At 52.7% G+C, this 25425-nt stretch overlaps 2 protein-coding genes across 2 annotated transcripts; both read right to left on the minus strand.

The window, feature by feature from the left end:
- Positions 1 to 2815: 2815 nt before the first annotated feature.
- On the minus strand, positions 2816 to 4735 carry HOXC4 (homeobox C4). The gene is made up of 2 exons (XM_058558091.1): positions 4176 to 4735; positions 2816 to 3686 (listed from the first exon to the last, which is right to left on the minus strand). The coding sequence occupies exons 1-2, from the start codon at positions 4612 to 4614 to the stop codon at positions 3331 to 3333; spliced, it is 795 nt and encodes a 264-aa protein (XP_058414074.1). The 5' UTR covers positions 4615 to 4735; the 3' UTR covers positions 2816 to 3330.
- Positions 4736 to 23276: 18541 nt separating this feature from the next.
- HOXC5 (homeobox C5) lies at positions 23277 to 24901 on the minus strand. The gene is made up of 2 exons (XM_058558089.1): positions 24405 to 24901; positions 23277 to 23711 (listed from the first exon to the last, which is right to left on the minus strand). Exons 1-2 carry the CDS (start codon positions 24856 to 24858, stop codon positions 23497 to 23499), a joined length of 669 nt encoding a protein of 222 aa, XP_058414072.1. The 5' UTR covers positions 24859 to 24901; the 3' UTR covers positions 23277 to 23496.
- Positions 24902 to 25425: the final 524 nt, after the last annotated feature.

Here is a 25425-nt window from a genome sequence, read left to right on the forward strand (position 1 = left end):
CCTTGGAAGATTGGTGTCGCCGTTTTCACCCGTCTTCTTTTTACTTAGCCATTGGAGGGAGAGATACAACGCGCTAGCAGGCATTCAAGCACTTGCCTCTCCCATTACTCTGGGCAAGAAATCCCCAGCCCTACAAAAGCAGTGGCATCCTATCTGGAGACCAGGGGCTGAGCCAGGGCTGGCTTGGGAGGGTCGGCGGAGATGGGGGTGGGGGAGAGGTCAGAGGCGCTGCGCTGCCGAATATAAAGGCAATGGGAGAGAAAATGCTGTGTCCTCCCCGTGAACCTGGGCTGCGTCCTCCCCACCCGCCCCCCCAGCCTTCCTCACTGCTCAACCCAACTTCAATAAAAGCCCTGGCCTCGGCTTCCCAGTGAGGCTGGAGCAGCACCGGGCGGAGCAGCAGCAGTGGGGGACCAAGACTGCTGGAGTGGGGGCCCCGGCCCACGTTGGTCCCCCACGCCCCACTCCTCACACCCCACCCCTTCCCGGCAGCCGGATCCCATTCTGGATGGTCAGGTCCAAGCCAAGAAGAGCTCTGGGGAAAGAGGAGAGAATGGAGCCCACTGGAGGGAAGGCCAGAGGCCAAAATCTTCAAAAACTCAAATGCAAGAGGGTTTAGTTTTGTTTTATTTGTCAAGAATTATGGATTTCTGATGTTTCCCCTTTACAGACCAAGAGGGACAGAGACACACAGAGAAGGACCATGTGTGTGTTCGCGAGAGCAGGACGGAGAAACCCCGAAGCTCCTCCAGAAGGGGAAATGAAGGAACTGCCCATCTTTTACGCTGCTTTTCCTGAGCTGAAGAGCGTCCCTTCAGCAAGTTCAGGGAGAAGCTTAAGAAATAAAAGAGAGTGATTCTTCCCCTCCTTTCTCTCATCTCTTCCACTGTCTGGAGGAGAGGGGGTGAATTCCCCTAAAACCAAATGAGCAAAGTTAGGAATCTTAATTTCCTTTTCTTTCCCCTCTCTTTCCATCTTAGCTTCCTCACAGGCTTGGAAAGACACCCAAGTCCACCCCTCAGATCTTCCTTCCCTTTTCCCAAGCACAGCTAGACCCCCTTCTCCTGCTGCAAAGGCAACAGTCTCAAGATGATAGAAGCTACAGTCAGATTTGGCCCCTAATTCACTTGATTACAGAAAATAACTCCAGATAATTGTTGGCCTTGCTTCCTCACACTGTGGGCAGCGTGTTGTGCTGTCTCCAGGGCACCATTGAGGGAGGAGAAAGTAGACCTACAGGACAAGTGATTCCCCTAACACACACACACACACACACACACACACACACACACACTTCACTCCAAGTAGCAGCCAGCAAGTGGTTTAAGAGGAAATAAATCCAAAGCACAGCCAACAGATTTTCACAACTTGGCCCTGTGGTTGCCTTTCACTTCAGAATTTGGGGAGAGAGGAATGGGTATCTGTGGCTCCCCGACTCACCCCAGATCTCTTCTCCCTCTCTCTTCTAATTCTGACAGTCCTCTAGCCTGAAATTTGGATAAACTGCCTGAGAAGCTCACCAACTGCTCCCTGCATCCTTCTCCTGACAAAAAAGCAAAAATTTGAGCAGGTCTTGATTACAGCCTGGTCTTCAGGACTAGAATTATTTGGGAGCCTTTGGCCTAAATTAATTATTAAAATAATCCAGGCCAGTTTTCTTCTTTTGATCTTCCTTTTTCTTAGCCCCACGGAAACAATCAAAAAAAATTTTTTTTCCAGCCAGAGAGCCTTGTTCCAGCTATCCCCCAGGCTATCCCCAAGCCCTGCCGGGACTTGGGAGGTGGTAGGAAGAGGGGTGGTCCCTGCCTCTCCCTGTGTCTTTTCTCAACACCTGGCAGGTCCATGATAAAAGTTAGGGAAAAAAATAAAACTTCTTCATTATCTCCAGGCATCAGGCTTTGAGGCCTACCCATGCAAGGGGGCCTCCCAGGCCTCTGGCCTCCACTTCACCCTTCTTTCCAAGTCTAAACAAACAGAAAAGCCACCCTGACAGGTCACTTTGCTGCTTCAAAATCACCAGCTCAACTCTTTCTTCTTTTAAGGAGAACACGCGTGTTGAGGGGGCATCTTCCTTAATCCCTCCTCCCAAAAGAGCCCTGAAAGATGAAAACTCCTCTCTCTCCCACTCCCTAAACTTGCCTTCTTGTCTGCAAATTAGGCAGGCCTACTCAGAAGAGAGAAGAGAGGAGAAGGAAATAGAGAAAAAGAAGGCACTGTGGCTAACCATAGAAAAGTGAGACCCCCCAGCTCCACTGTAAGTGCCCCTAGGAGAGTCTGGCCCCTCGGCAGACTCAGGGAAGGCACAGGAAAAATCAGCCCTCATCTTCCACCTCCCCTCTTCTGAGGATCCCCTGCCCCAACCCCCTTGCTGGTTCTTCTAAGGACATTGGAAAACTGGAGTGGAGAGTTAAGGTTTGTGTGTTTGCTTTGAGTAAACTTAGTCAACTATAGAGAAGGTGGGATGTTACCAGGCCAGAAGGAGGAGGGGGATAAAAGAAACCATCAGACATTGACGTAAAACTAATTCACATCAACTGGTTTATTATTGATCACGGGGCATTTCACATCGACACTAAAATTCTTTATTGCAAGTTTTACAATAATCAAGTAAATTCAGTCCAAAAACACAATAACCACGATAGACGGGAGGGGATTCTACCTATAGACTGCCTCTCTGAACTGAAAGTTTATTTTTATTTTCTTTTGGCTCCTCAAACTGAACAGCTCTGAGAGGCTCTCCAGATGCATCTAGCTTTGTCTGTTGTCTTCCCCCCTCTCCTCCCAGCACCCCCCCAACAATAATACAAAAGAACTTCATAGCTTTGTTCTCCTTAAAATGACTTCCCCCTCACTAACCTCCCCTGGTGCATTTTCAATGCAAAAGGCCTAAGGAAAAGGGGGGGAAGGAGGAGGAGTAGAAGAAGGATGAGAATTGGCTTAAAAATCTCTCTTTCTTTTTTTCTTTTCCTCATTTCCCCTGAAATTCACCCAAACCAGACCATCGCACCTTGCAATATATAATTTTTGCAGCTTTTTTCCTTAAAAAATAAATAACCCCCCAAAACGGCCTTAAAAAAAAGAAAACCCAGCAGGTACCATGCTAAGACAACATCACATGCTTAAAAGGGTCCTTAACAGTGGAAGGGAGAGAAGGGCAGGGGGCTTGTTTGTTTATCTGTTTTGTCTGTTTGGAATTGACGAGGGATAAGGTGGGAAGAAGAGAGAAAAAAACCAAAAAATATATATATATATTAAATTCTATAAATAAGAGTCAATTTGTGTGTGAGGGTGGATGGGGGCGCGGGGTGGGGGCAGGGTGTGAGTTATGTTTTATAACCTGGTAATGTCCTCTGCCCGCTGCTGCTCCGGCGGCGTGGCGCTCTGGGAGTGGTCTTCAGAAGTGCCCGGGGTGGCTGCCGAGAGGGTGCTGGGCGCAGCGCCGGCCGGGGGCGCTGACCTGACTTTGGTGTTGGGGAGTCGGTGGTCCTTCTTCCATTTCATGCGACGGTTTTGGAACCAGATTTTGATCTGCCTCTCAGAGAGGCACAGCGAGTGGGCGATCTCGATCCTTCTCCTTCTGGTCAGGTAGCGATTGTAATGAAACTCTTTCTCTAATTCCAGGACTTGCTGCCGGGTGTAGGCTGTCCTCGAGCGCTTGGGTTCCCCTCCGTTATAATTGGGGTTCACTGGGGGGGGAGGGGAAAAGCAAATAGTGGGGTTCAGAGGCAGCAGGCTCCCCGCCCCCAACCCTCACCCCATCCTCAGCTCGGTGGAGCTGGAGGAGGGGGTGGTGGAAATAAAGTCATCAAGCTAAATGGGTTATAAAGAAGTTGAAGGAAGCTGGAGACTTTGTAGTGTAATAAGAGGGGAATCCTCATTGTAACGACACTGAATTATTTATGCGCCCTTAGAAAGCGAGCATAGTTTTCACACATACATAACAGATCGTAGCACATGGCTCGGACTGCCCAGAGTAGCTAAGCCATAAAATTTATGGGGGATGTAATTACCCATTCTCGCTCGTAAATCCAGTTCAATTGTGCTAACCCAGAGTCGCTCCTGGAGGGAGAGGGGGAAGGAGAGAAAGGAGGACGGGGGCCGGAGGGGGCCGAGGAGGGTGGGGAGCGCAGGGGAAGAAGGGAGGGAGGGGGAGAGCAAAAAGCAAAGTTGCCTACCCGTGCTAACGTGGATTTTTTTCATCCATGGGTAGACTATGGGTTGCTTGCTGGCGGCGCTGGAGGGATGGTCAGGGGCTGGCTGGCTGCAGGCTGGCGGGGCTGGGGACGGGGAGGCGGAGGCGCCTGAGAGAGGCGCCGGCTCGCAGAGCGGCTGTGATTTCTCGGGGTGGTGGTGGCCCGCCTGGGCCGGCCCGTGGCCTCGCGAATTGCCCGGCCCCTGGAGACTGGTGCAGCTATACTGGCGCTCAGGGTAGCTAGGGCGCGGAGGCGGTGGTGGGTACAGCTCCTGGTGGTGATGCTGGAATCCCGATTCCCTGGTCCGGCCGTAATATTCCGGACTGTGTTCAGGGATGTAGCTATTTTGCGAATATTCTTCGCATGGAGGAAATTTCGGATCGATGTAGTTAGAGTCCATCAAATACGAGCTCATGATCATTAATTTCTGGAGTGGAAAATAATTTTTCTCGCTTTGTCGTTTTTCTGCTCCATAAAGCCCTCCTACTAGCTAGCGACCCTGTAAAGTTACTTTCACCATGTGACTCCGCCGGCCAATCACACGGAGCAACCCAGTCCCCGGATAAGGAACCGAATCGCTTTATTCAAAATGTATCCAATTTTTTTTGTGTGTGGTGGTGGTGGTGGTGCTGGGGGTCGTGGTGGTGGTGATGTGGGGTTAGCTGGCAGGGGCTGGGGTGCCCCCAGTGCACACCCCGCCGACTGACAACCCTCCCCTGCAAAAGGACATGGGAAGCCCCCAGCTCCCCTCCAAAGGCTGGGCATTGAGGGGCTGTCGCGAGGCTGTGATTCAGCCCCCTTCCAGGGTCTCCGCTTGGGCCTCCGGTGGGCCCCTTGGGCCTGGGCTCCTGAGCTTTTCCAGAGGTCTCCATTCATGGCGATCCTGTCTCAGTCTGTGTAGGTCACCGGGCAGCGCCCCTCTTTCGCAGGAAGAGGAAGTTGAATGAGGACTGGAGTGGAGGTTGGATGGGGAGGGGCCCAGGCTGAGCCCAGGAGGCTGGAGAGCCTGGGGCGCCCCCCATCCAAGGATACCAGAGTCCAGCCCCCTTCTCCATATACACTCACCCAACCCTCTGGCCACTGGGTCGGCGAGGCAGGGTCCCAGCTGGACCAGGCAGGTAGAGACAGCGGGATGCAAATGATTCTGACGTCATTTCTGGAGGTCTGGGGGTTGAGCCCCCCGCTGAAGAGAGACAGGAAGTGGTTGGCAAAAGCAGAGTTCAGAAGCCTTGCCCTCCCCTAGTACCCACTGACCCTCCCTGCCCCAGCCCCAGAGCAGAGGATCTCTTCGCCTACTGGCTGCTGTTTCCACTCTCCATTCTGGCCGGCCTGCTGCTTTTCTGACAACTACCTCCAAGGCTGATTCCTAAGGAGCTGAGGCGAGGAAGAGAACGCTCTGCCAGCAGTCAGTGCCCTGTGATGGTGCCCGGCCAAGGTCCTGGGAGCTCTTCTTTCTCCATCCCCACAGACGGCAGACCTAGCTAAGAGAGAGGCCTGTGTGGCTAAAGCCTGCTTCCGGCTAGGGATTGTGTCCATGTAACACATGTGTTTACGTGTAAACACACATTCCCCAGGGCCAGCTCCAGGCTGCCTTCCAAAGGCTGAGGGGTGAGCTCACCAAGCTGGGGAGGCTGGGCGGGCCTTGAGGGGCTCCAGTCCATTGCTGCCCCTTCCCCTCTCTCTGCCACCCACCCACAGGAATATCCTGATGGAGGGCTGGCAGGGCCATGGGGGAGGGAGGGGGCAAGGAAGGGCTGCTTTCCGACCCCCCCTCAACTGGGGTGGCCACGTCATGCCACCAATTCCAATTAACTGATCCCATAACTCAGAGTTGGGGGTGCGGCAGAAGGGAGAGCCCAGGGAGGGAGCTGGGTCCCCTTGTTGTACTTGATAACAATTATAGTTTAAAATCATAGCTTGCCGGGGCTCGGCTATATTTTACTTGATAACAATAAAAGTGACACATAAAGTTAACTGTTTATGTTTTATTTATTAGACTAAATCTGCCAGCGGTGGTAGGAGCGCTTGCCTCGTCGCTACAGCTTTTATAGGGCTGTAAAACGTCATAAATCAGTCTCGCAGAATCGCCCGCACTCTTTGTGTCGGCGGCAGGGCTGGCGGCCGCTGGCTGCCTGCTCCCTCCTTTCCACGAAAAGTCGTAATGTGATTCTTTTCCCTCTGATTTTATTATTATGATCGCCGCCGTGATTAGTCAATCTACCTTTAATTCGCCGCCCTACGCTGCCTCCTCCCAGCCCAGCCTGGTTGACACTTGAATAAGTACCTTTTAAAACGGCATAACAACTATTTGAGGGTTTAATTAGAACATCTGCAATTAAGGGAATGAGGAGGGGAAAGAAAAAAAAATAAAGCCCTTGTGAGAGGGAGACTGAAGGCGGGAGATTCCCAACCTGTCTCTCACCACCTTTGGGATGCAGGAGAGGGGCCCCCCTTCCAAATGAGGGCTTGCCCTGAGGGCTGGGAGGGGAGAGACGCTGGACCACAGCCTGTGCCCAAAGGTGCTGATTCTCTGCCTGGGCCCCTGGCCGCCTTCCCCTCCGATGCCCAGGCTCCCACCCTCTCTCCAGGTTCACCAGGGAGGAGCTGGTGCTTGGGAGTCCCTGGATACACTGTCCCCAAGAGGACAGTGCTGCCCACCCCCCCCCCCCCCCCCCCCCCGCCACCAGGCGGGTGAGGGAACAGAAGTTCTCTGGAGGTCGACCATCTCTTGGAGGAGATGCCCAAATTTCCAAAGCTGGTTGAGAGCCCCTGCCCACTCCTGTCCGGGACCCTCACCTTTGAGGACTGGCTGGTTTGGTTGGAAGAGGAACTTGAGACTGTGAGGTTGATAGTGGTTTGGAGTGTGTGAGGGTTTTATTTTTGTAATTTTTGGTGGTGGGGTGGGTTAATTATAAGCTGCTGGAACAGAGCAAAGGAAAACCAATGTTGAATGCTGACCTACATAAAAAGTCTGAACCAAAGCCCTACGCTGCCCCGTGGGGAGAGCCAAAGCTCCTGAGAGCTCAGGTAGGGTGAGGGGAGGGTTGCTGATGGAGGAGAGAGCCTTCCAGCTCCACCTCCAACCTCCCTTCCAGGCCTGCACCTGGATCAGGCTGCCCCACCCCATCCTGGCCCCGAATATTCTCTTCTCCACCTGGAGAGGTGAGGTCTCGGCCTGGCTCCCTCCTCCCAGCCCTCACACTCTCCTTCTACCAGCCCGCCCCCGCTTTGACTCTCTTCAATCTCTTCACCCTCTGGGGCTTGTTAGGGAGTTCTTCCCAAGGCATTGCCCACCCTACACCCCCATTCCCCAGGATTCTGAGCTCCTGCAGGTGGGTCGAGAGAGCAGGAGCAGGAAACCCACTTCGGGCCAGTATGTGTAAGCAGATACAGAGAGTTCAGATTAATGCCTCCAACCGAATGTCAAGTCTGTCTTTGGTTATTATGGCTAATAAATATATATGCATACGTACTATTAATAGTTATTAATATACTGAATGCCTCCTTATGCAGTCATAAGTATGTAGGGTTCTCGTTCCAGGTTTGCACAGCTAATTTAACATGCACGTCCAGAAAGTGAAATCTGGGAGATTCCCCCAAATATACCCACACTCATCTACATCATTTACCAAAAAAACTCTCTTTGGGCTCCTATAGCTTAATAGCAAGGAAGTCACCTATCACATGGAAAATAGCAAGCCAGACTCCACCACACACATACATACAAACATTTTCACCTGGAAATTATTACAAGCACAGAAATAAACTCCCTTCAGAGGGCTCCTGCACTGGCTTAATGGGGGGGGGCACTAAAGCGGCTCTTGCCTGTGATGAATCCTTGTATCTGGTCCTGTAAAAGGTCCTCCTTTTGTGCTTCGCCCTCCTGCCTTGCCAGCCCAAGGATCTCCATCCTCGCTCTGCCTCCACCTCTCTCTGCCCTGATTTTATTTTTTCTGACCACCTTTTGCCAGCTTCCAAATGCTCTCCAAATGCTCCCTCCCCATCTCCTTTCTAATCTGGATCTGGATCTGGTTTCTCTTTCGGAAACATGTTTCAGTACAAAGCGCTTCCCTTCTGACACTGCTGAAGAAAAATATGTGTCCATTGTGTGCGAGGCCTTATTGTGCCCAGATTACCATACTGACCGGTGGCTAACCCATATTCCCCCCTCCCCAGTAACAAGCTGCCGGCCAGGAGACCTCAGCGGCTCTGCAGATTCTGTGCTGCATTAAAATCTCACCTCTCAGACTCCCTGGATTTTCCTGGGGAGAAAAATAAATGGGAGAACCAACTCAGGATTTGGAGGGCAAAGAGAAGGAAAATAAGGGTCATGCCTTTCCCCACTCTCGGAAGTGCAGGATTTTTGTGTGTGTGTGCACGCGGTTTTGTTGCTGTTGTTTTAGAGATTAAAAATTGCAACATGTCTCTTTCCTCTTCAAATAAATTGACTTTTAGATGGTATGCAATCAAGTAATTCATTTCATTTTTATTTTTTCTCCAAGCAACTTGAAAACCCCAAACTGAAGCAAGACTCTTATCTCATTTTTTCGTGTGTGTGTGTGTGTGTGTGTGTGTGTGTGCCTGTATATATGTGTGTTTTTGTCCCTTTCTAATGCCAGCAGGCAGTGCTAATGTATGCAAAAGAATATGCAAATGCTTAATTGATTTTTTCTTAAATCTCTTGTCAGTAAAAGTAATGAATTGGTCTAAAATGATTTTAATAACCCAGACGTGTCACCAGAAAATACTCAACTTTTTTTTTCCTCCTGGAATCGCTTATAGTCTCAAAAAGAAAAAAAAAAAAGCAATCATGGAATGTTAATTTGCCCCCCTTTAAAATATTAAAGATGAATTTCTCTTGTTTGTTCCGAGACCATAGGCAAGGTCTTCTTGTGAGCGCTCCCTGGACTGGTGCTCCCTCCTTGCCTTGCCTTCCTTGGAATTCAATTTTCCTCAAATCTCGTTTAAAGTGGCTTTTTAAAAAGTGGCCGCATTTTAATATTGGTTAGACAGAGTGACCTGCATTTCACCTCGGGTGTTTGACTTGTTCCAATAGGTCACTGCCATGGGGTTATTGATGGGGAAACTCCATTGAAATTTGTCTCTTCGCAAATGGCCTTTAGATCTTCCAGCGAGTTCAATAACTAGTTATAATGTGGAAGGGGAAAAATGAAGGCCCTGGGCTAACGAATTTGATGTTTCATTTTTATGCTGGAGAAATTGTTAGTTAGAGGTTGGGTCCCCACCCTCTTCCTTGCTCATCCTGGGTTCACTGACCCCCACTCCCATCCGAGGCTGCTGGATTATATCCCCTTTAAAATTGGGGGTGGGGCATCCCTTTTTCCCTTTGATAAAAGCTTTAATTCTTATTATTATGAATATTGTTGTTGTTTTTGTTGAAAATTCTGACTCCTGGCTGCAGGAAGCTTGCACTGCTGGAGATTTGTAATCTGAACTTTCCTGTTAGAAAGGAAAGGACTTTTAAAGGAGCCTAAATGCGAGTTTGAAAGATCCAAGAATTAGGCTGGCTTTAGGGTAATCTATGGAGCGCTCCCTGGACTGGTGCTCCCAGAATTAAAGAGATGATAGGAAGCTGAGAACCCTTTGGGGAGGTTGATGAGGGCATCTCAAGATGCCCTAATCTGTTCTTGGCCTCTGAGCTGCCAGGGACCCATGGGATGAGGCACCAGGGACCCATGGGATGAGGCACCAGGGACCCATGGGATGAGGCCCCCGGGACCAAGAAAAGCAGAGACTGGGAAACGCTAAGGATAGAGGGAGAATTCCATAGAGCGGGCAAGAAAATTCTGGGTCTCCTCCAGGATCGGAGACAGAATTCATGGGGACTCGGTCAGCTTGCCGAACAAATCATAAGGGCGCCCCTTGAAAGCCCAGTGCCCAAAGAAGTGCATTTTAGTGAACTGGAGAGAGCAGAGGGAAATGATGGGGATGACAGAGATTTTACGAGTTCCCCTTTTTCTGGAGTTCTCAAAGAGTGGGAGAGAAAAGGGCAGAAGAAGGGAGGAAAGATCTTTATTTTATTCTCCCCTACCACAGCCAAGCTGGGGAGCCCGTGACTTCTCCAGAGAAGCCTCTGTGATAAAGGACCGTGCAGAGCTCAGTCTCCCGGGGCTGACCTGGCCATACCAGATCATTACCATTATTAACCTCAATAATAACAAGAACATCGTCCCCTCACAAAACAGAGCTCCTTGTGTGCCTTATTTTCTTCTTTCAGGAACTGTTCCTTCTCCTTCCCTGCCCAAAGGGGTCCAGTTTGCTCAGCCCCAAGTTTCCCATTTAATAAGCCCACTCGCCTCCTACTCCCCTTCCAAGCCTCAGCCCATAGATGGGAGTCATTCCAAAGACACGTCTTGATTCCTGGGTTGGGGGGATCGAGGCTGAGGGCAATATGCAAGTGCCTGAAACTAGGGTGCCACTTCTCTCTTTCCCCTCAGACCCAGGGGGAACATCTTGGTGCCACCTGGGCTCTCAGACAAACTTGTCTAGACACAGCCGTGGTACCACTGGGATCTGGGGACCAGCCCTCAACTGAGTGCCACAACCCCATGAAAATAGGAGTCCGAGAAGGGGTCATCCACGGCTCCAGGATCCGGCCTGGGAGAGACACACAGCCTGCCCTTCCCAGCCAGCGGGAATCAACAGCCATCTGCTGTAAACTTCCCCAAGCCCCTCCGCGCTCGGCTGCGGCAGGCGGGCCCCATCCCGGGCCGCTCGCCGCCTCGGTCCACACCTTGGCCGCCTCCTCCGAACCCAGGTCCCCCAGCCTCAGGCCTCGCCCTCACCCCGTTTTAATTACGTGATTGATTTTCGCTTTGGCCGCGTCGGGACGCCTCTGCCTCTGTTTAAATCTTTCGGCTCCCTTTTTGTATTTCCGAGTCCTCCTGACGGGCTGTAATTTAGAGATTGCCCCTCGGCGGCCTCAGTCCAGGTCCGGGGCTGCTGCCTCGCCCTACACTCCAACGAAATGGTCCTCCCGCGGCTGTCGGCGCGGCCGGGCTGCAGCCGCCCCACGGCGCGGGCTCTGACACTGTGGGCCTGCCCATTCTCCTTTCTGAATTATTTTGTGCTCCATTATTCTCTGCTAGAGAAATGTTCCATGTTTGAGTTATCACTCCATGCCTGGGCTCGGAGCTGGCCGCTCCGCGATTCTGTGTTTTCTCTTCACTGGAATGAGGTGTTAGGTCTGGATTGAGACCTAAGGAAGCAAGACGCCTGGTCCAGGCTCGGCTGGGAGCTCGAGCCGCCTCCTCCAAGACCCGGGCCCCGCGCCTGCGGCCCAGAAGCGCCCGGAGAAGCAAATTCGGCCACAACTTTCCGCCACCAAGTGCGAGTGGGACTGCAGGACTGGGGGCCTGGCCGCGGCCCTCACCCCGCGGGGACGGTTGGGGGGTATTTTTGCTCCCCAGCCCCAGACAGCGGCCCCGCACCCTGGCAGCCCCAGAAGGCGAGGCAGCAGCCTCCTGGAGGTGCTGCGGACACCTCCCTCCAGGAACACGCTGGTCAGCGCTGCCCTGCTCCGGAGGGACTGAAGGTGAGGCAAGGAAGAGAAAGAAGGGCGGAATTTTAATTTATGAGAAGTGTAGATTTGGGGTGAGGAAAGGAAGGGAAAGACATGAAATAAAGAAAAGGAGCCCCTTGTCTCATCGTGGCCGAGCTCTTTCCCTTTCTCTCCTCCGGAGGAAGAAACTTTTTTCCTCCCCAGACCTCTGGTTTTCCGCTTAATCTCTCATCTATTTACAACTAATAAACATTTCTCTGATGATTCTCCCAAATCCTGTTCATTCTTTGATCCTTTCCAATGAGGCAAGCAATGAGTTACTATTAGCAGGATTTTATGATTCTATTTTTTCCCTCAGGGGGAGGAGGGAGCCAGGAATGTCTTTCTCACTGGGAAAAAAGTTCAGTGAAACTTGAGTTGGTCACAACCTTCTCCCTGTCCCCCAACCTACAGCACCCCCAACCTCTGCTCCCCGAACCCTCTTCCCCCGCAGCGATGTTGCCGGATAAATAAGAGTCCGCCTGCCTGGCTATTAGGATTCTGGAGACGTTGGCATCTGTAGCAATCATTAGTCAAAGCCGCGGAAGCCAAAGGAGCCGAGGAGTTGGACAGAAAAAATCTTGGAAATGATATACAGGAGCCGCGGAGGCATCAATCGCCGCCGATAAGAGCGCGGCTGCCGGGAGCGAGGCGGCTGCTTAATTGGGCCCTGGGCACGGAGAACAATTGCGGAGGGGGCACTTATGGATCGGGCAGTGACCCCGGCACCATTTGGGCACCCTACGAAAATAGTCCAGGGACATGAACACCCTTTTCCCTAAATTTCAAAGGCCCAGCTGGAGTGGGGGGAGTAGGTGCTCTCATGCCTCTGTCAGCCTCTCTACCCTGGGAGCCGAGAGGAGCTGGTCTGGAGGACTCCCCCCTTTCTTCTCTCTCCCTTCTTAGTGGCTGTCTTGGGAGGTACTGCAGGTTGAGAAGGCTGGGCTGGGACTTCAGGGGACAGGGACAACCTGGAGAGAGGCTGTAGTCCCTAGAGTGGGTTTTCAGGGGGCAGATAACTCGGACTAGATTTGAAGATAGCCTTGGAGATAGCAATGGAATCACTGGCTTTAATTAGAAAAACATCCAAAAGTTATTTGTTCCCTATCGCCACTCACCTGATGTCTTTATTGATCACAGAGATAGAGAGGCAGTAAATTTAAATCCGTCTAGAGGGAGATCTATACCCCTACATGTAGATACATGCATTATAGAACCATCTCTAAACATATTTTCAAATATTTTAGTTTGCAGCAAAACTGCAAAGACTATAAAGATCTCCAAATGTGTAGCTTCAATATGTAGCTATTTTATGAGTTGAGACCCTTGCATAAACGTGGATAAAAATTTCAAAATAGAGACTGAGCAATACATGCATAGTTCTTTCCCACCGAGGAAAAAAACCACCAAATATTCATCTAGATGTTCAGAGAGAGCTGTACCAATACATCCCAACATATACATCCAACACTATAGAAAGATTGGTAATGTGCACACAGGAATTTGACAGAGGAATGTTATGTTCACTGTGGATCTATAAATCTAAAGATCTATAAATCTGCATTTAAATGTGGGGTAGAGAGGGATGTGAAACATACATGCTGTTATATAGACAGAGAGCCACCTATAAATACATTTTCACGTATACAGACATTTTCACATATACAGCTATAGGACTGCTCAGCTCTCTGTAAATACACGTGCATTTGCATGGAGTCCTAGGAATGAGGGAGATTTTTGAGTGCTTGTGGGTTTAGGATGCGCCAGCCCAGACTTCTCTGGGAAATAAATGAGGGTAAACTAGAGCTTGTGAAAGTGCAAAGAGGGCCCAGGAACTCACATAATCTGTGGCCTAATCTCCAGGGTATGGGAGATTTCTCTGGCGATGGATAGGAGCCCAGATGCCTGGTCCTGAAAGCATCCTGACTTGATGTAGCCGGAACTGAGACGGAGGTAGAGGGCTCTTTACATCTTTTCCCTTCAGCTCCCTAGCCCAAGGCTCAGGGGAGGGACCCATGAGAGGTTGGGGTGTCTTTAGGAAGGAAAGGCTCATTAACACTACAAAATGGAGCCATTCAGGTAAAATATGATTTTGTTTGGAGACAGCTCGGTTTGAGAGAGATGTGAGAAGCCTGTGGGCTTTCACACACACCCCCTGCACCTATCTTAATTACATAAAGCCCAAGCACAGATTGCAAAGAGCATGTCCTTCTTTCACTGGGTGCTGGGTGGGGTCTTTTATATGCCTCTCTCCCGTCCCCTTTCTTCATGAGCTCTCTCTTATACAACTCAAGTCCCACCTTGTCAAGAGGGGCTTGGGGTCAGGAAAGGGGTCACAGAGAGACAGCAGCCCCAGAAGAGAGTAGAGCCCCCAGGAGTCATGGTATCTACTGCCAGGCTCAGAAGCTGATTGCCTTCGGTGTTAGTTCTTTTTTAATTAAGGGGTTGGGGGACCAAGGTCTGTGTGGGCAAAAGAAAATGAAAGATTGCCACAGTTTTTAAATCTGGAATTTTGAGAGGGGAAAAATCACCAAAGAGCCCTTTTCTTATAGGAGGCAGAGGATTGGGGCAGCCCTGGACTCCCTTTTGTTTTTCTCCTTTGGTTTACTGGGGAAAGGGAGGTAAGGAGGGGCCCCAGGTGGGCTTGGGGAAGTGCAATCCAATCTAGCTGGCCAGCCTAGGGGAGAGTGATTTACAAAGCAAAACCTCAGATGCTACTTCCTGAGAAGTCTCCAGATCAAAACAGCCTCTTCGGCTTTTATGACCCTGTCTCTACTCCCAGCAGGAAAGGCACCCTCAATAAAATCTTGGCCCACGCCCCCCATCCTCCACCCAGAGGAAGGGGAGAGACACAATCTAAGATGAGGGACCTGACCCTTACTCCCTTCATTTACACACACACACACACACACACACTGAGTTTTCCAGCCAGAAAGTTGACTTTTTTAAAGAAGTATTTACTAGACAAGATTTTTCTCCACTGTCTGAGCAAAGAAGCAGCCCTGAGAGATTTGGAGTTTGAGCCCAGAACAGTGGGTAAAGGGGAATTTGATCACATAAGGGTCTGGCCCCATAGTCCTGCATTGCTTTCCAACCCGCCACAATCCAACAGGCCAACAGGACAATAAAGGTCACCCAGAGCCTGACTGCCACCATCTGTGGGGCTCCTCCAGGGTTTTGGTTTTCCAGGGAGGCACAAGGGAGGAAACTCAACAGTTGCCCAGGGCTTGAGGGCAGGGGTAGGGAGAGGAGGACAAATGGGAAAAATGGGGCAGGACAAGGAGTGGGAAGTTGTTCAAGGCTAGTTTACTGTGTCCAGCCTGGGCTTCTGACCTCTTTCATACCACACTTGGGCACATACTATATTTCTGCATGTTCAGGTGTGGTGTTCGGGCCACTGGGAGAAGCAGGGATCTTTCAAGGGCAGAACTCAGCCTGCTAGACCTCTCTGAGGGCTGTGGCCCCTTCATTACTGGAGGGATACCAGGTAACTGAGCCCACACATGCCACCCAGCCCACATGGGGCTGCAGATCATGGTAGAACTTTCTCTGTACCTGTGTCAGGTGTAGAGAAGTAGCCTCCTCCCTGCACTGGCTCCCTAGCATGCCCAGAGCCTTATATCCAACCTTGCATTGTAACTTCTATGGCCTGGTCATCAGAGCCTGAATAAGGTCCTGGATAAGCTAGCCCAACTTTCCCAAGTCCCAAATTGCATCCCACCACCACCACCACCACCACCACCACACACACAGTGAATCCTCCTGGGTGGCTCTGTTCCCCTTTTGCCCTTCAGTGAGCCTTAGGAATGGGAGAGAGAGACAGATCCCAGGGTTCCATAGGACTCAAGGACAAAGAGATCTCTATCACCCCAGTCCCTCAGTCCAGACTCCTTGGGTTCCTGCAGCCCCATCAAAGCAGCCAAGGGAGATGTTATCAGAAAAGACACCGTTCTGGGTTACAAGGACCCAATAAAATGGGATGTGATTTTCTTTGCCTTCTAGCAGCCTAGTCTCTTCCTTAAATTGAATCTCTAACCCCAAAAGCCTTAGCTGGGGGTCCTGAATGCAGATTCTCTCCCTTCTATACCTCAAAGGGCGCCAGGGTCTCCAGGTCCCACCGAGGAGGAGGCTCAGAGGGGTGCTTCTCTCCCCAGCAAAAGAAAACACAGAATTGAAGCCGAGGGTGATGGTATTTCAGCTCAAAACCTCAGCCCAAAGCAATTACACACCAAGAGGGAGAGTCAAAGAGATGAAGTTTACGTGGATATTAGGAGGGATTGGGGTGATAAAGTCTCTCTTCCCAGTGTCTGCTTAGAAAGAGCCGATCTCCTCTGTCTGTCTTTCCCCACCTTTCATGGGATCTGGAAACTCCAGCGTGAGAAATCTACACTGGAGGTGAAGGTTGGTCTCAGATAAGACTACCACATCATCTACCTGGGAAAAATAAGTGTGTGTGCTTTAATTCCAGCTCATGAAAGAGGTAAATGGAGCAGTGTGGTTGAAGGTGACTTGGGAAGTGGGGACTCTGGTTTCTGCGAAGAGCTGGCCTCCCTCTGGCTTCTCATCCTAATCCTTCCCACCTGGCCTGTGGCATTGTCCCCAGATCAGTCCCACCCAGAAGACAAACAAGCAGGGGCTTGCTGACAAAACTCAGCTCAAACTGGGCTCTCCCTCCCACCACTGCACCCTTGAGGCCCCCAGGGAAGGGCTTAGAGGTCTGGGTGGCACAGCCCACCAGAACTCCTGCGCCTCAGTCAGCTCAAAGAGGGCAGGACATCAGGAGGAGAAGAGGAGGGGAGGGGAACTCAACCAGAAAATTAACCCCGGAACAAAGCCCTGGAGACTGGGGGGTAGGGGGACCAATGCCTGAGTCTGGACCCATGAGTGGGTTGGCTCCGGGCCCAGCCCAAGTGTTCAGAAAACACAAGCACTTCCACCACACATGCACACTCTCTGTGCCATCAGATGCTCTTGCTCAAAAATAGTTTCTCACCCATTGCTTGTTCTGACCTGACCCATGTAAACACAATCACTGAAATCCACACCTTCAGCCACTGTGTCCTTTGATAGCAATGGGCCAGGACAGAGGATCATCACTTATTATTACTATTATTATTATTATATCTTATTTAGAAAATAGAAAGGAAAATGACTTAAATCTTTCACCTGTTTAATATGGTGGGGGGGGAGGTCCTGCTTTTCTGTGCTGACTCCCTGTTCCAGAACCTTTCTTTAAACAGGCTCCAAGTTACTCAAAAAACTAAAGTACCAAACACAACTTTCAAAAAGTCTCCACTTTTGCTCCCTTCCCCAACCATGCCTAAAGGAGTCTGATAAAGCTAATGGCTCCTGGAGCACTTCCAGAAAGATAAGTCAGAAGTCTCTTCTAATCACCCTACCTGCCCCCAGGAGGATTAGAAGAGAATGGAAACTTGTAAGAGGTGAGTGTATAGGGAATAATCACAGGCAGAATTTGAATTCAGGGCTGGAGTTTTATATCCACACCTGCTGGACAGCCTAGTCCAGAGTCCTAGTCTATAAAGCCCAGAGAATTGGGTAGGATCACAAAAGTGAAAATGAGAATAATCCAGAGGACACCCCCATAACTTCAGATCCCTGCACAATAGAGATTGACTTCGAATACAACTTTGTTAGAACTAGGAGACACAAGCCAAAGACTCCCCAGAGCTGGTTCAGGGACAGAGAGGGTGGGGGCTAGAATATTCTCAGTATCACTTATCCCCTTCGAATCTGAGGGCGGACCCAGTAGGTAAAAGCGGAGGTGGAGCGGAAGGAAGGAAGAGGAGTCCAGGGGAAGGGCGAAACAGTGATCCAAGTATTTTTTTGACTGATTGGTTGGTGGGGGCCATGTGACCCTGCTTAGCGCGTTCCTGATTGGTTGCTTGACCTCCTCTAGGGTTAAAGACCTAGGAACAAAATTAAAAGCTTTCCGGGTTGGCTGGGGCACCTTGGCACCTGATTGACAGCCCATCCCCCGCTCCACAGAGACCCGAAATTGGGGTGCGGGGGAGGGGGTGGGAAAACCAAGAATCTCAGGGCTTGTTTGTATTTGTCCTACTTCCATTTGTGTTTGTCCTCAAAACAAAACAAACAACAGTAAAAAACTGGCTGAGGCAAATTATTTGAGAGGACGGACATCTTACCGGGGTGGGAAGAGGGGGTGATATTTAAATGGCAAAAAAGGGGACGAGGAAGTCATAGAAGCCTCAAGAGATGCTGTGTAAATCTGTAAAGCAGAAACGCCCTCACACACCCGTCTGCGCGGAGCGGAAGGGAACAGGACTGAGAGGTGGCCAGGAGTCCGGACGGCAGCGAGTCGTGCCTGGGTGTGGGACTTTGGCCCGGGCTAAATTCTTGGTTAAAGACCATTAGATTTTCTCCTTAGGGCCCTGGGGAAGCCGGAGGGAGGGGAAGAGTCAAGTTGGAGACCAAGGGAGACTCCCATTTCCCTGTTGCCTGGATGGAAATTGTCCAGAAACCCTCAAAATCACAGTCTGGTGGGGAGGAGAGAGTCGCGGGGGGCCGGTAATGAGGAAGGGAGGCCCAGAGAGTTAACTTTTCCAAGGGCTCTGGGGAGAATCCTCTAGGATCCTAACGCTTCCCCAGGAAATATAGGGGTGGGGAGGAGGGTGGGAAGGAGCGGGGGAGGGGGGCGCCAGGGGAAGTCCGGAGGGTCCTCCACGTCCCCGCTCCGCCCGCCCGCAGGCAGCAGACCTGGAGCGAGGGGTGGGCTCCGTCTGCTCAGACGCCCGCCCAGGGTCTTTGGGTCTCTGTCGTCCTTCACGCTCCTGGTCTGCCTGGGCTCTCCGTCTCTGCTTGATGCCTGCCTCTTCCTCGTCCCTCGGGCGGCAGGGGCCCGCTAACCGCGTCCTCTCCCCGTCCCCCAACCGCGGCTCTCCACGAAACGGGTGCCCAGATCCCCTCGCGCCCGGACACAGTCAGCCCCTCCCCCTCTGGAAGGCGCAGACCTGGCTCGCCCCTCTGCACGCTCCCCTTCCCTGTGGCCTAGAAGAGTCGCCCTGCACGCCCGCCTTCCATCCTGCTTCAGAATCCCTCGGGATTCGGGCGGCCCCTTCAAGGAGCCTGAGTTCGTGTGTTGTAGCTTTCCTGGCTTAGATCTGGGGGACGCGCTGGGAGGAGTACACACTGCAGGTGTGGAGGGCACGTGCCTCCCATGCCTGAGGCCTCTGCTGCTCCTTCCTAGAAATCTAAAGGGAGCCTCAGCCTGAGATTGGCCCCAGGGCGCCATGCCCCTATTGGGCCCTGATGGCTCCATCCTCCAGAGGCCGCTCTCCTCAGGGCTGGGGGGTTTTCCTGGCCAGCCTAGTCAAGATGTTGCCTCCACTCTCCCACTCATTTACACTCCACTCACAGCAGGAATCTTTAGGCCTCCGGGGCCTAGTTTTACCTCAGGCAAGGTCTAGAGATGCCACGAAAGACCTCAACAGCTAGAGGGAGAGGGAGGCATGAAACCACACTGGCCCTAGACAGACTGAGGCCCCAGACTACCCAGGCCTGGTGGTGAGGAGAGAGAGAATGCTTTGGGGCCCCCTGGGTTCAACCAGCCACCTTGAAGATGCTTCTGACATTTCAGATGTCAGCCTGTGGGCTCAGAAGTCCTAAAGCCCTGCTTCCCTGCCTCTCTCCCCAGCTGCCAGCCGTGCCTGGACTCTGGGCCACTGGCCAAGGACTGAACTGGCCCCTCCCTGGACCAGGGGGCCCCAGAGGCGCTTTGTGCTTGCACCTAGAGTTTACAGGCTCCTGCAAACACCAAATACCCACGTGTCTACCGCTGTATTTCTTCCAAACTGAGGAGGGAGAGGGGGTGAGGGAGACCTGGCAAAGCTCTAAAGAACCCAGGCCTCTCTTTATCCCAGTTGACTTGCAGCTGGAGGGAATGAGGGGCAGGGAGTGGAGGGCTGGTCTGGGGAGACAAGCTCCCCCATCCTCCTACCTCCCAGCGGCTTCTTCTCTTTTTCTCCCACCCTAGCCTGGAGAGGCTTGGGGAGGCCTTCTTCCCCTCCCCTTAATGAGTGGGAACTGCCTTCTGTCATGGAGGGGGGGATTAGGTAAACGGGAGAAAGGGTCAGAGAGAGAGAAAATTAACTTACAGCGTCCGCCTGGGATTCATTTGCGAAGATGTAACCTCTCTCACCATCATCCCCAGCGCCGTAATCCCCTCTAACTGCCAGGCCCTCTGTCCTAGCATTAAACCTCACCAGCAGCTGCGTGGCTGGACAGTTAAGATTATATATGATGTAAATATATTGTGGGTTTGTCAGCTCTCCCTACACCATAAAACTTGGTTTAATGACATCACGTGGTCCCCCAAGAGCCACTCACGGGCTTGCCTTCGGGCCATTCACATAAATAACCTCCAAAAGTTTCAAACTCCTAAATTCACATAGAAGCTGTGCGTATTTCTCTAATGCTCAGTTACACTAAAAAGCCCTTGTGCTGCTCCTTTGCCCCACCCCCACACCCCCCTTGCAGGGTGGGGAGGGGGGAGAGGGTGGATCCTTATTTATTTATTTATTTACTTACTATTTCCAGAAGGACTTGTCGCCTTCGAGGTCGTGTTGCTATTTTTTTCCTCCTATTTTTTTTCCTCCTCTCTCCTCTAATTGCTCAGAGTGGGCCGTGTCCCTCTCTTCCCACTCCCCCGGGAAGGTAAGTCACGCTTCTTCCCCTTCTTTCTCGCTGCCAGAGGGGGTGGGTTTCAGGGCAAAGTGGAGAGGCTGGCTCCATGGTCTCTGTTTGGGACTCAGAAGCCCCTCCACTAACTCCCCCAGAGCAACACCAAACCCTGGTACTTGGAGATTGTTGGAGGAAGCTGACGGGTGGGGGAGCCACCCCAGACTCCAAAGCATAGCCTCTGCTCAAGGAGAAAGCAAGGGGCTGGGCCTTACCCACGCCTGCAGGGGAGTAGGTCATAGGTCTCTGGCTAGGTTGTGGCCACTGATGCCACTGCAACAGGCTGGGGCCTGGGCGCAGGCTTGCAGACTGTGACAGGAGGGGGGAAAACAGGCTGCGGCTGAATCTACCCAAGCCTGGCCAACTTGAGTCGGTATCCAGCTCCTCCAGGGAAAGAGAGGCCCAAACCCTGCAGGGAGGAGGCAGTGAGTGCACGGCGGGGCTGGTGCGCCCTGCGCTGCCCTGCCCTCGGGTCTGAGCAACACAGAACACCCCCCCCCCCCCCCCCCCCCCCCCCCCCGGCAAAGCCATCGGTTTTCGGTGTTCCCCCTGGGGCAGTGTGTCCCCTGGGGACGAAGCACGGGCCTCTGCAGCCAGCCAGGGAGGCTGGGTGGGTGATGGCGGCACCACGGCCTCTTTCTTAGTTAACTGTTACCCGTCGGAGACGCCAGTGCTTCTCCACGCTTCACCGCTCGCCCAATAGTTTTACTCAGCATGGAGAAAAAATTAAAATAACTCCCTGAAGAAAACTACACATTTTATTTGAGAGAGAGGGTTTGAGAGAGAGGGGGATGGAGAGAGGAGATGAGTCGATGCTGGGCTGGCTGACTGCTGTGTGCTAGTCGAGGAGACATTACACGTAACCTGGCCCGAGTGCAGTGTGAAGGGGAAGGGTGTAGCAATGGGCGCGCGCAGTTCAATAAACATTTGTTGAGACCTCCTACGTGCTAGGCAGGGGGCGAGGAAAGGCTCTTGGGTCTTAAAAAGTGACAGACGGGTAGCTTAGGCTGGGATGCAGAGAAGTCAGTCCTTATAATAAATCCAAGGAGCATCAGCATTAATAATTTCCCTCATGGCTGCTGGAGCAGCCTTCTAGCCCAGCTCCTGAACCCCACCCCCCCAGTGTGGGGGGCCTAGGCTTGGCTCCAGGAAATCACCCCGTTGTGGGAGGCGGGAGAGGAAATGCAGTAAAGTTTTATGGACCCTTCCCACATTTGTTTCTCCTAGAAAGTACTTCCTCCCCCATCCCATCCCAGGAGCCTGGAGCTGAGCAGAGCGTGGGCCCAAGCCAGCCTCAGGCACCACCTGAATTATCTGCCTTTTCTCCTTCTCTTTACCCACCCTCCTCCTCCACACAAAATCCCAGAGACTGAGATAAATGATGGCAAACAGACACACGACTCAGGCCCTGGTCTACGCAGCTCCTTTCCCAGCTAATTGTCCTGCATAGCCCTAGGCCCTAGAACGTGGGGGAGACAGTCTGAACATTTCCTGCCAGGCAGGTACACACTGCAGACTGCCCTCTCTGCTCCCCTCTCCCCCAATATCTTAGAAAGCTGAGACACACCTCCTCCAATTCCCCGCCGCACCCCTTCAACCAAGCAGTACCACCCTTTCTGAGGAAACTTCTGGGACCAAATGGGCCCCTACGCTGAGGGCTCAGCCTTCCCTCTACGTCCAGCAAGGCCCCTTAGGGACCACCTAACCCTGGGAGAGATCTTCAGAGGCCCAGAAGGGCCTGAGTCTGAGCACTGCAGAGCCACCGGTCACTGCAGATTAGCTCTGGCATGCAGTGGGGGCCGTTGCCAGTCAGGGGCCTCAGATCCACAGCCAAGGTGGGAACAGGGTGAGGGGCCTGAAGGCTTTGGACAGCCACAGCATGGGAAAAGCCAGTACAGACTGCCAGAGTGCCTTCCCCTTCCCCCAGAAGCCCGTCTCAGAGCCAGGGATGAGGAAAGGAGCTCAATTTCACCTCCCTCTTCTCAGTAACCTCTAGAAGCTCCTAAAAATTCTTTTAAAGGAGAGGCTGAAAGACTGTGGGTCTCCCCCTACACCCTATAGCCCACATAGACACTTTTACCCAACATATGCCCCAAACAGAGAGGAGCCACTGCATCGGTAGTCCTGTTCTCTGTCTTTATTTGATATGACAAAATATAGTTTCAGGAAAGCCCTGGAGTCAATAAATAGTTGGATAACAGCGATGGGGCAGGAGGGCACAGAAAGTCATGGCAGGGACTAGTGGGCAGCCAGGAGCCTCTAGGACCATTTGCTGGGGTCCAGTGGCAGGGGACCACCGTTGGGATAGTTGAGCTCAATAGTTGAGCTAGTTAGTGTTCTGAGGCTGGGGGCCTGAGTGGGCATGCAGAGGGTGCAGGCTGGAGAGGTTCCCAGGCTTTGGGGTGGAGGGAGAAGGTTGGAGAGCTAGGGCAACGGAGGGGGCCCTAGGCCGCGGTTCAGTCATCCCCCCTTTCATATGCAAATCATTAAAAAATGAACATAGAGTTTAGTCCCTACAACGAAGCACCCCAAGTCTGGCGCGGGACTCCACCAGGCACAACCGCTCTCTCGCCAGCCCGCAGCTGCCTGGCCAGCCTAAGCCGGGGAACAAAGGAGAGGGAGAGGGCGAGGCCGAAGTGTCGGGGCGCCGGGTCTGCGGCACCCGCAGGGCCCACCTTAATTCCCGCGACCACACTGGGGCCGGGAGCCTGAGAGGCGGCCCAGGCCAGGTTCGTTCAGCACCAGCCCGCCCGTAGGCCACAGCCCTCTGGGGAACCCCTGCGGAGCTTGCCCTGGGACTTGGGTGCTGAGCAGAACTGAGGGGCGTCCGGGCAGCGCGGGCAGCCCTCTGGGGACCTGGGGTCGAGGGGATGCGGAATGTCAAGGGGAAGCGCTTTTGTCTGTGCGGCCTGGGAGCCTGTGCTCCGGCCCCGCCCGTGCCCCAAGATATACAGAGAGGAAAACCGAAAAGGAAAGGCGCAGGACCCGAGCGGGCTGGGGTGCTCTCTGCGGGCCTCCGCGCTGCCTCTAAAGAGCCTCTTTGCTTTTCATTTTGGAATCTTTCTTCCACTTCATCCTGCGGTTCTGGAACCAGATCTTGATCTGTCTCTCGTTGAGACACAAGTTGTTGGCGATCTCTATGCGCCTGCGGCGAGTGAGGTATCGGTTAAAGTGGAATTCTTTTTCCAATTCCAGAGTCTGGTAGCGCGTGTAACTGGTTCGGGACCGCTTGCCGTCCGTCTCTGGAATATAAGCCCCCCAAGCCGGGAAGGGGTGAATAGCGTGCAGCGCCCCAGCGTCCCCACCCCAGCCCCAGGCCCCCACCCGCGGCCGGACGGAGAGGAGGCGAGCGGGGCAGCGCAGGCCCGGCGGGCCGCAGGCGGGCCCGGCCCAGCCCAGCCCCGGAGAGACGCCTCCGCCCAGGCAGGAAACTTTCCGCCGCAGCCTTCACTCAGCAGCCGGAGGGGCTGAGGAGAGGGGGAGAGGGAGACCCAGGCTCGGACCGAACAATAAGCACCCTCGAGATCCGAGCACCGGGGACCCCCCTCCCGCCTCTCCCGAGTCGCTGGAATCCTCCGGAGCAGCAAGCGCCGGCCGAGCCGGCTCCGCAGGGGAGGGAGGGAGGGAGCCGCGGGGGGATCCCCGCTCTGGAGCCCCGCGCTCCTTACCCTTCAGATCCCTCTATTTTTTTAACTCCCTCCCTCTCCCCCAAAAATTGAATATTGCCTTTTATACACGTTTTGTTCCTATGATCCAATTATGTCGTCGTAAATTTGGGCGCACACAGCCTCTAAGCCTTTTAGTGGACAGTTTTACGAGCCATTGATGCCTGGATCGTAAAATTTATGGCCGCAGGTTTTTTTTCTTTATTTGCCCCGCATGGCCTATAAAACCCAGGCGGACCCGAGCGCGCAAAATGAAGTCCTAAAGTTTACCGTGGCTCATGTGCAGTTTGGTCATCCACGGGTAAATCTGTGGCGGGGCCGGTGGCTGGCTCAGTCCGGCGGGCTGCCCTGTCTGCGCCTGCTCCTCTTTGATCTCCCCACTGCTCTTAGCTCGCTCCTCCAGCGCTGGGCGAGCCGCCTTCTGACTGTACATCCCGGGGTTCAGAGGAGCCGCTTCATCTCTGCCCAGAGCGTGTCCCGGAGCGGCCGCGGCGCTGCAGGCGGGGCGGTCGGGGTGAGCCCGGGGGTTGGCAGCCATGTCTACCCCGTGGAGAGAGTTGGAAGGCGCAGGCGGTGGGAAAGTGATGCTTAAGTCCAATCCGCCGTAGCAGTACCTGGATGCCTGCACCTCTGAGGCCGATCCATAGTTCCCACAAGTTTGCATGTTATAGGCAGGGATATTGGGGCTCTGCTTATAGAATGAATTGGCTACGTAGGAGCTCATGGCGGGGAGGGCCCAAAAAAAATTTCTGCACCCTTTTTGATTAAGGGTGATTTGTGACTCTTTGAAGTTGAGGGGTTTTTTGTTCTCCAAAGTGCACAATTTATAGGTGGAGATATCTCTTTCTTTATCCTATGCGCTCTTCCCAAATAAGGGAGCCTTAAATAGAGTCACGTGACTCGAGCGGCCACTCATAAATTTGGCTTGATGACCTCCGGGAGGTTAGTGATGGAAGCCGGCGAAACGCGTCTTGATATGTTGGCAAAGCCCAACCAAGGGGGAGAGGGAGAGAGAGAGAGAAAGAGAAGGGGGAGAAAAAAAAAATGGTTCTTGGAATTGGGGGGTAGCCGGGACAACGAGCCCACAGCGACACCTGGTGTCTACTTGGAGGAATTGCAGCCTGGCGCGCCGGCTCGCCTTCAGGCTGCTGGATTTTCCACGCTATAGAGGAGAAGCTGGTTGTTGCTGCAACACACAGCCTTTTGAATTGCTTTTAACTTTAAGAAAAGATGAGGCCTCATTTAGGATGCACAGAGTGGTTTTTTGTAACGGATAGTTCTGTCCTTCCCA

Source organism: Diceros bicornis, chromosome 17 (genome assembly GCF_020826845.1).
Source record: "Diceros bicornis minor isolate mBicDic1 chromosome 17, mDicBic1.mat.cur, whole genome shotgun sequence".
In the NCBI taxonomy this organism is placed as follows: domain Eukaryota; kingdom Metazoa; phylum Chordata; class Mammalia; order Perissodactyla; family Rhinocerotidae; genus Diceros; species Diceros bicornis.

Coding starts and splice junctions, on each gene's coding strand:
- HOXC5 (XM_058558089.1), bottom strand. CDS start 24,858: ATGAGCTCCTACGTAGCCAATTCATTCTATAAGCAGAGCCCCAATATC. Junction 23,712..24,404: donor CAAACTGCACATGAGCCACG/GTAAACTTTAGG, acceptor CTTATATTCCAG/AGACGGACGGCAAGCGGTCC.
- HOXC4 (XM_058558091.1), bottom strand. CDS start 4,614: ATGATCATGAGCTCGTATTTGATGGACTCTAACTACATCGATCCGAAA. Junction 3,687..4,175: donor AAAAATCCACGTTAGCACGG/GTAGGCAACTTT, acceptor CTCCCCCCCCAG/TGAACCCCAATTATAACGGA.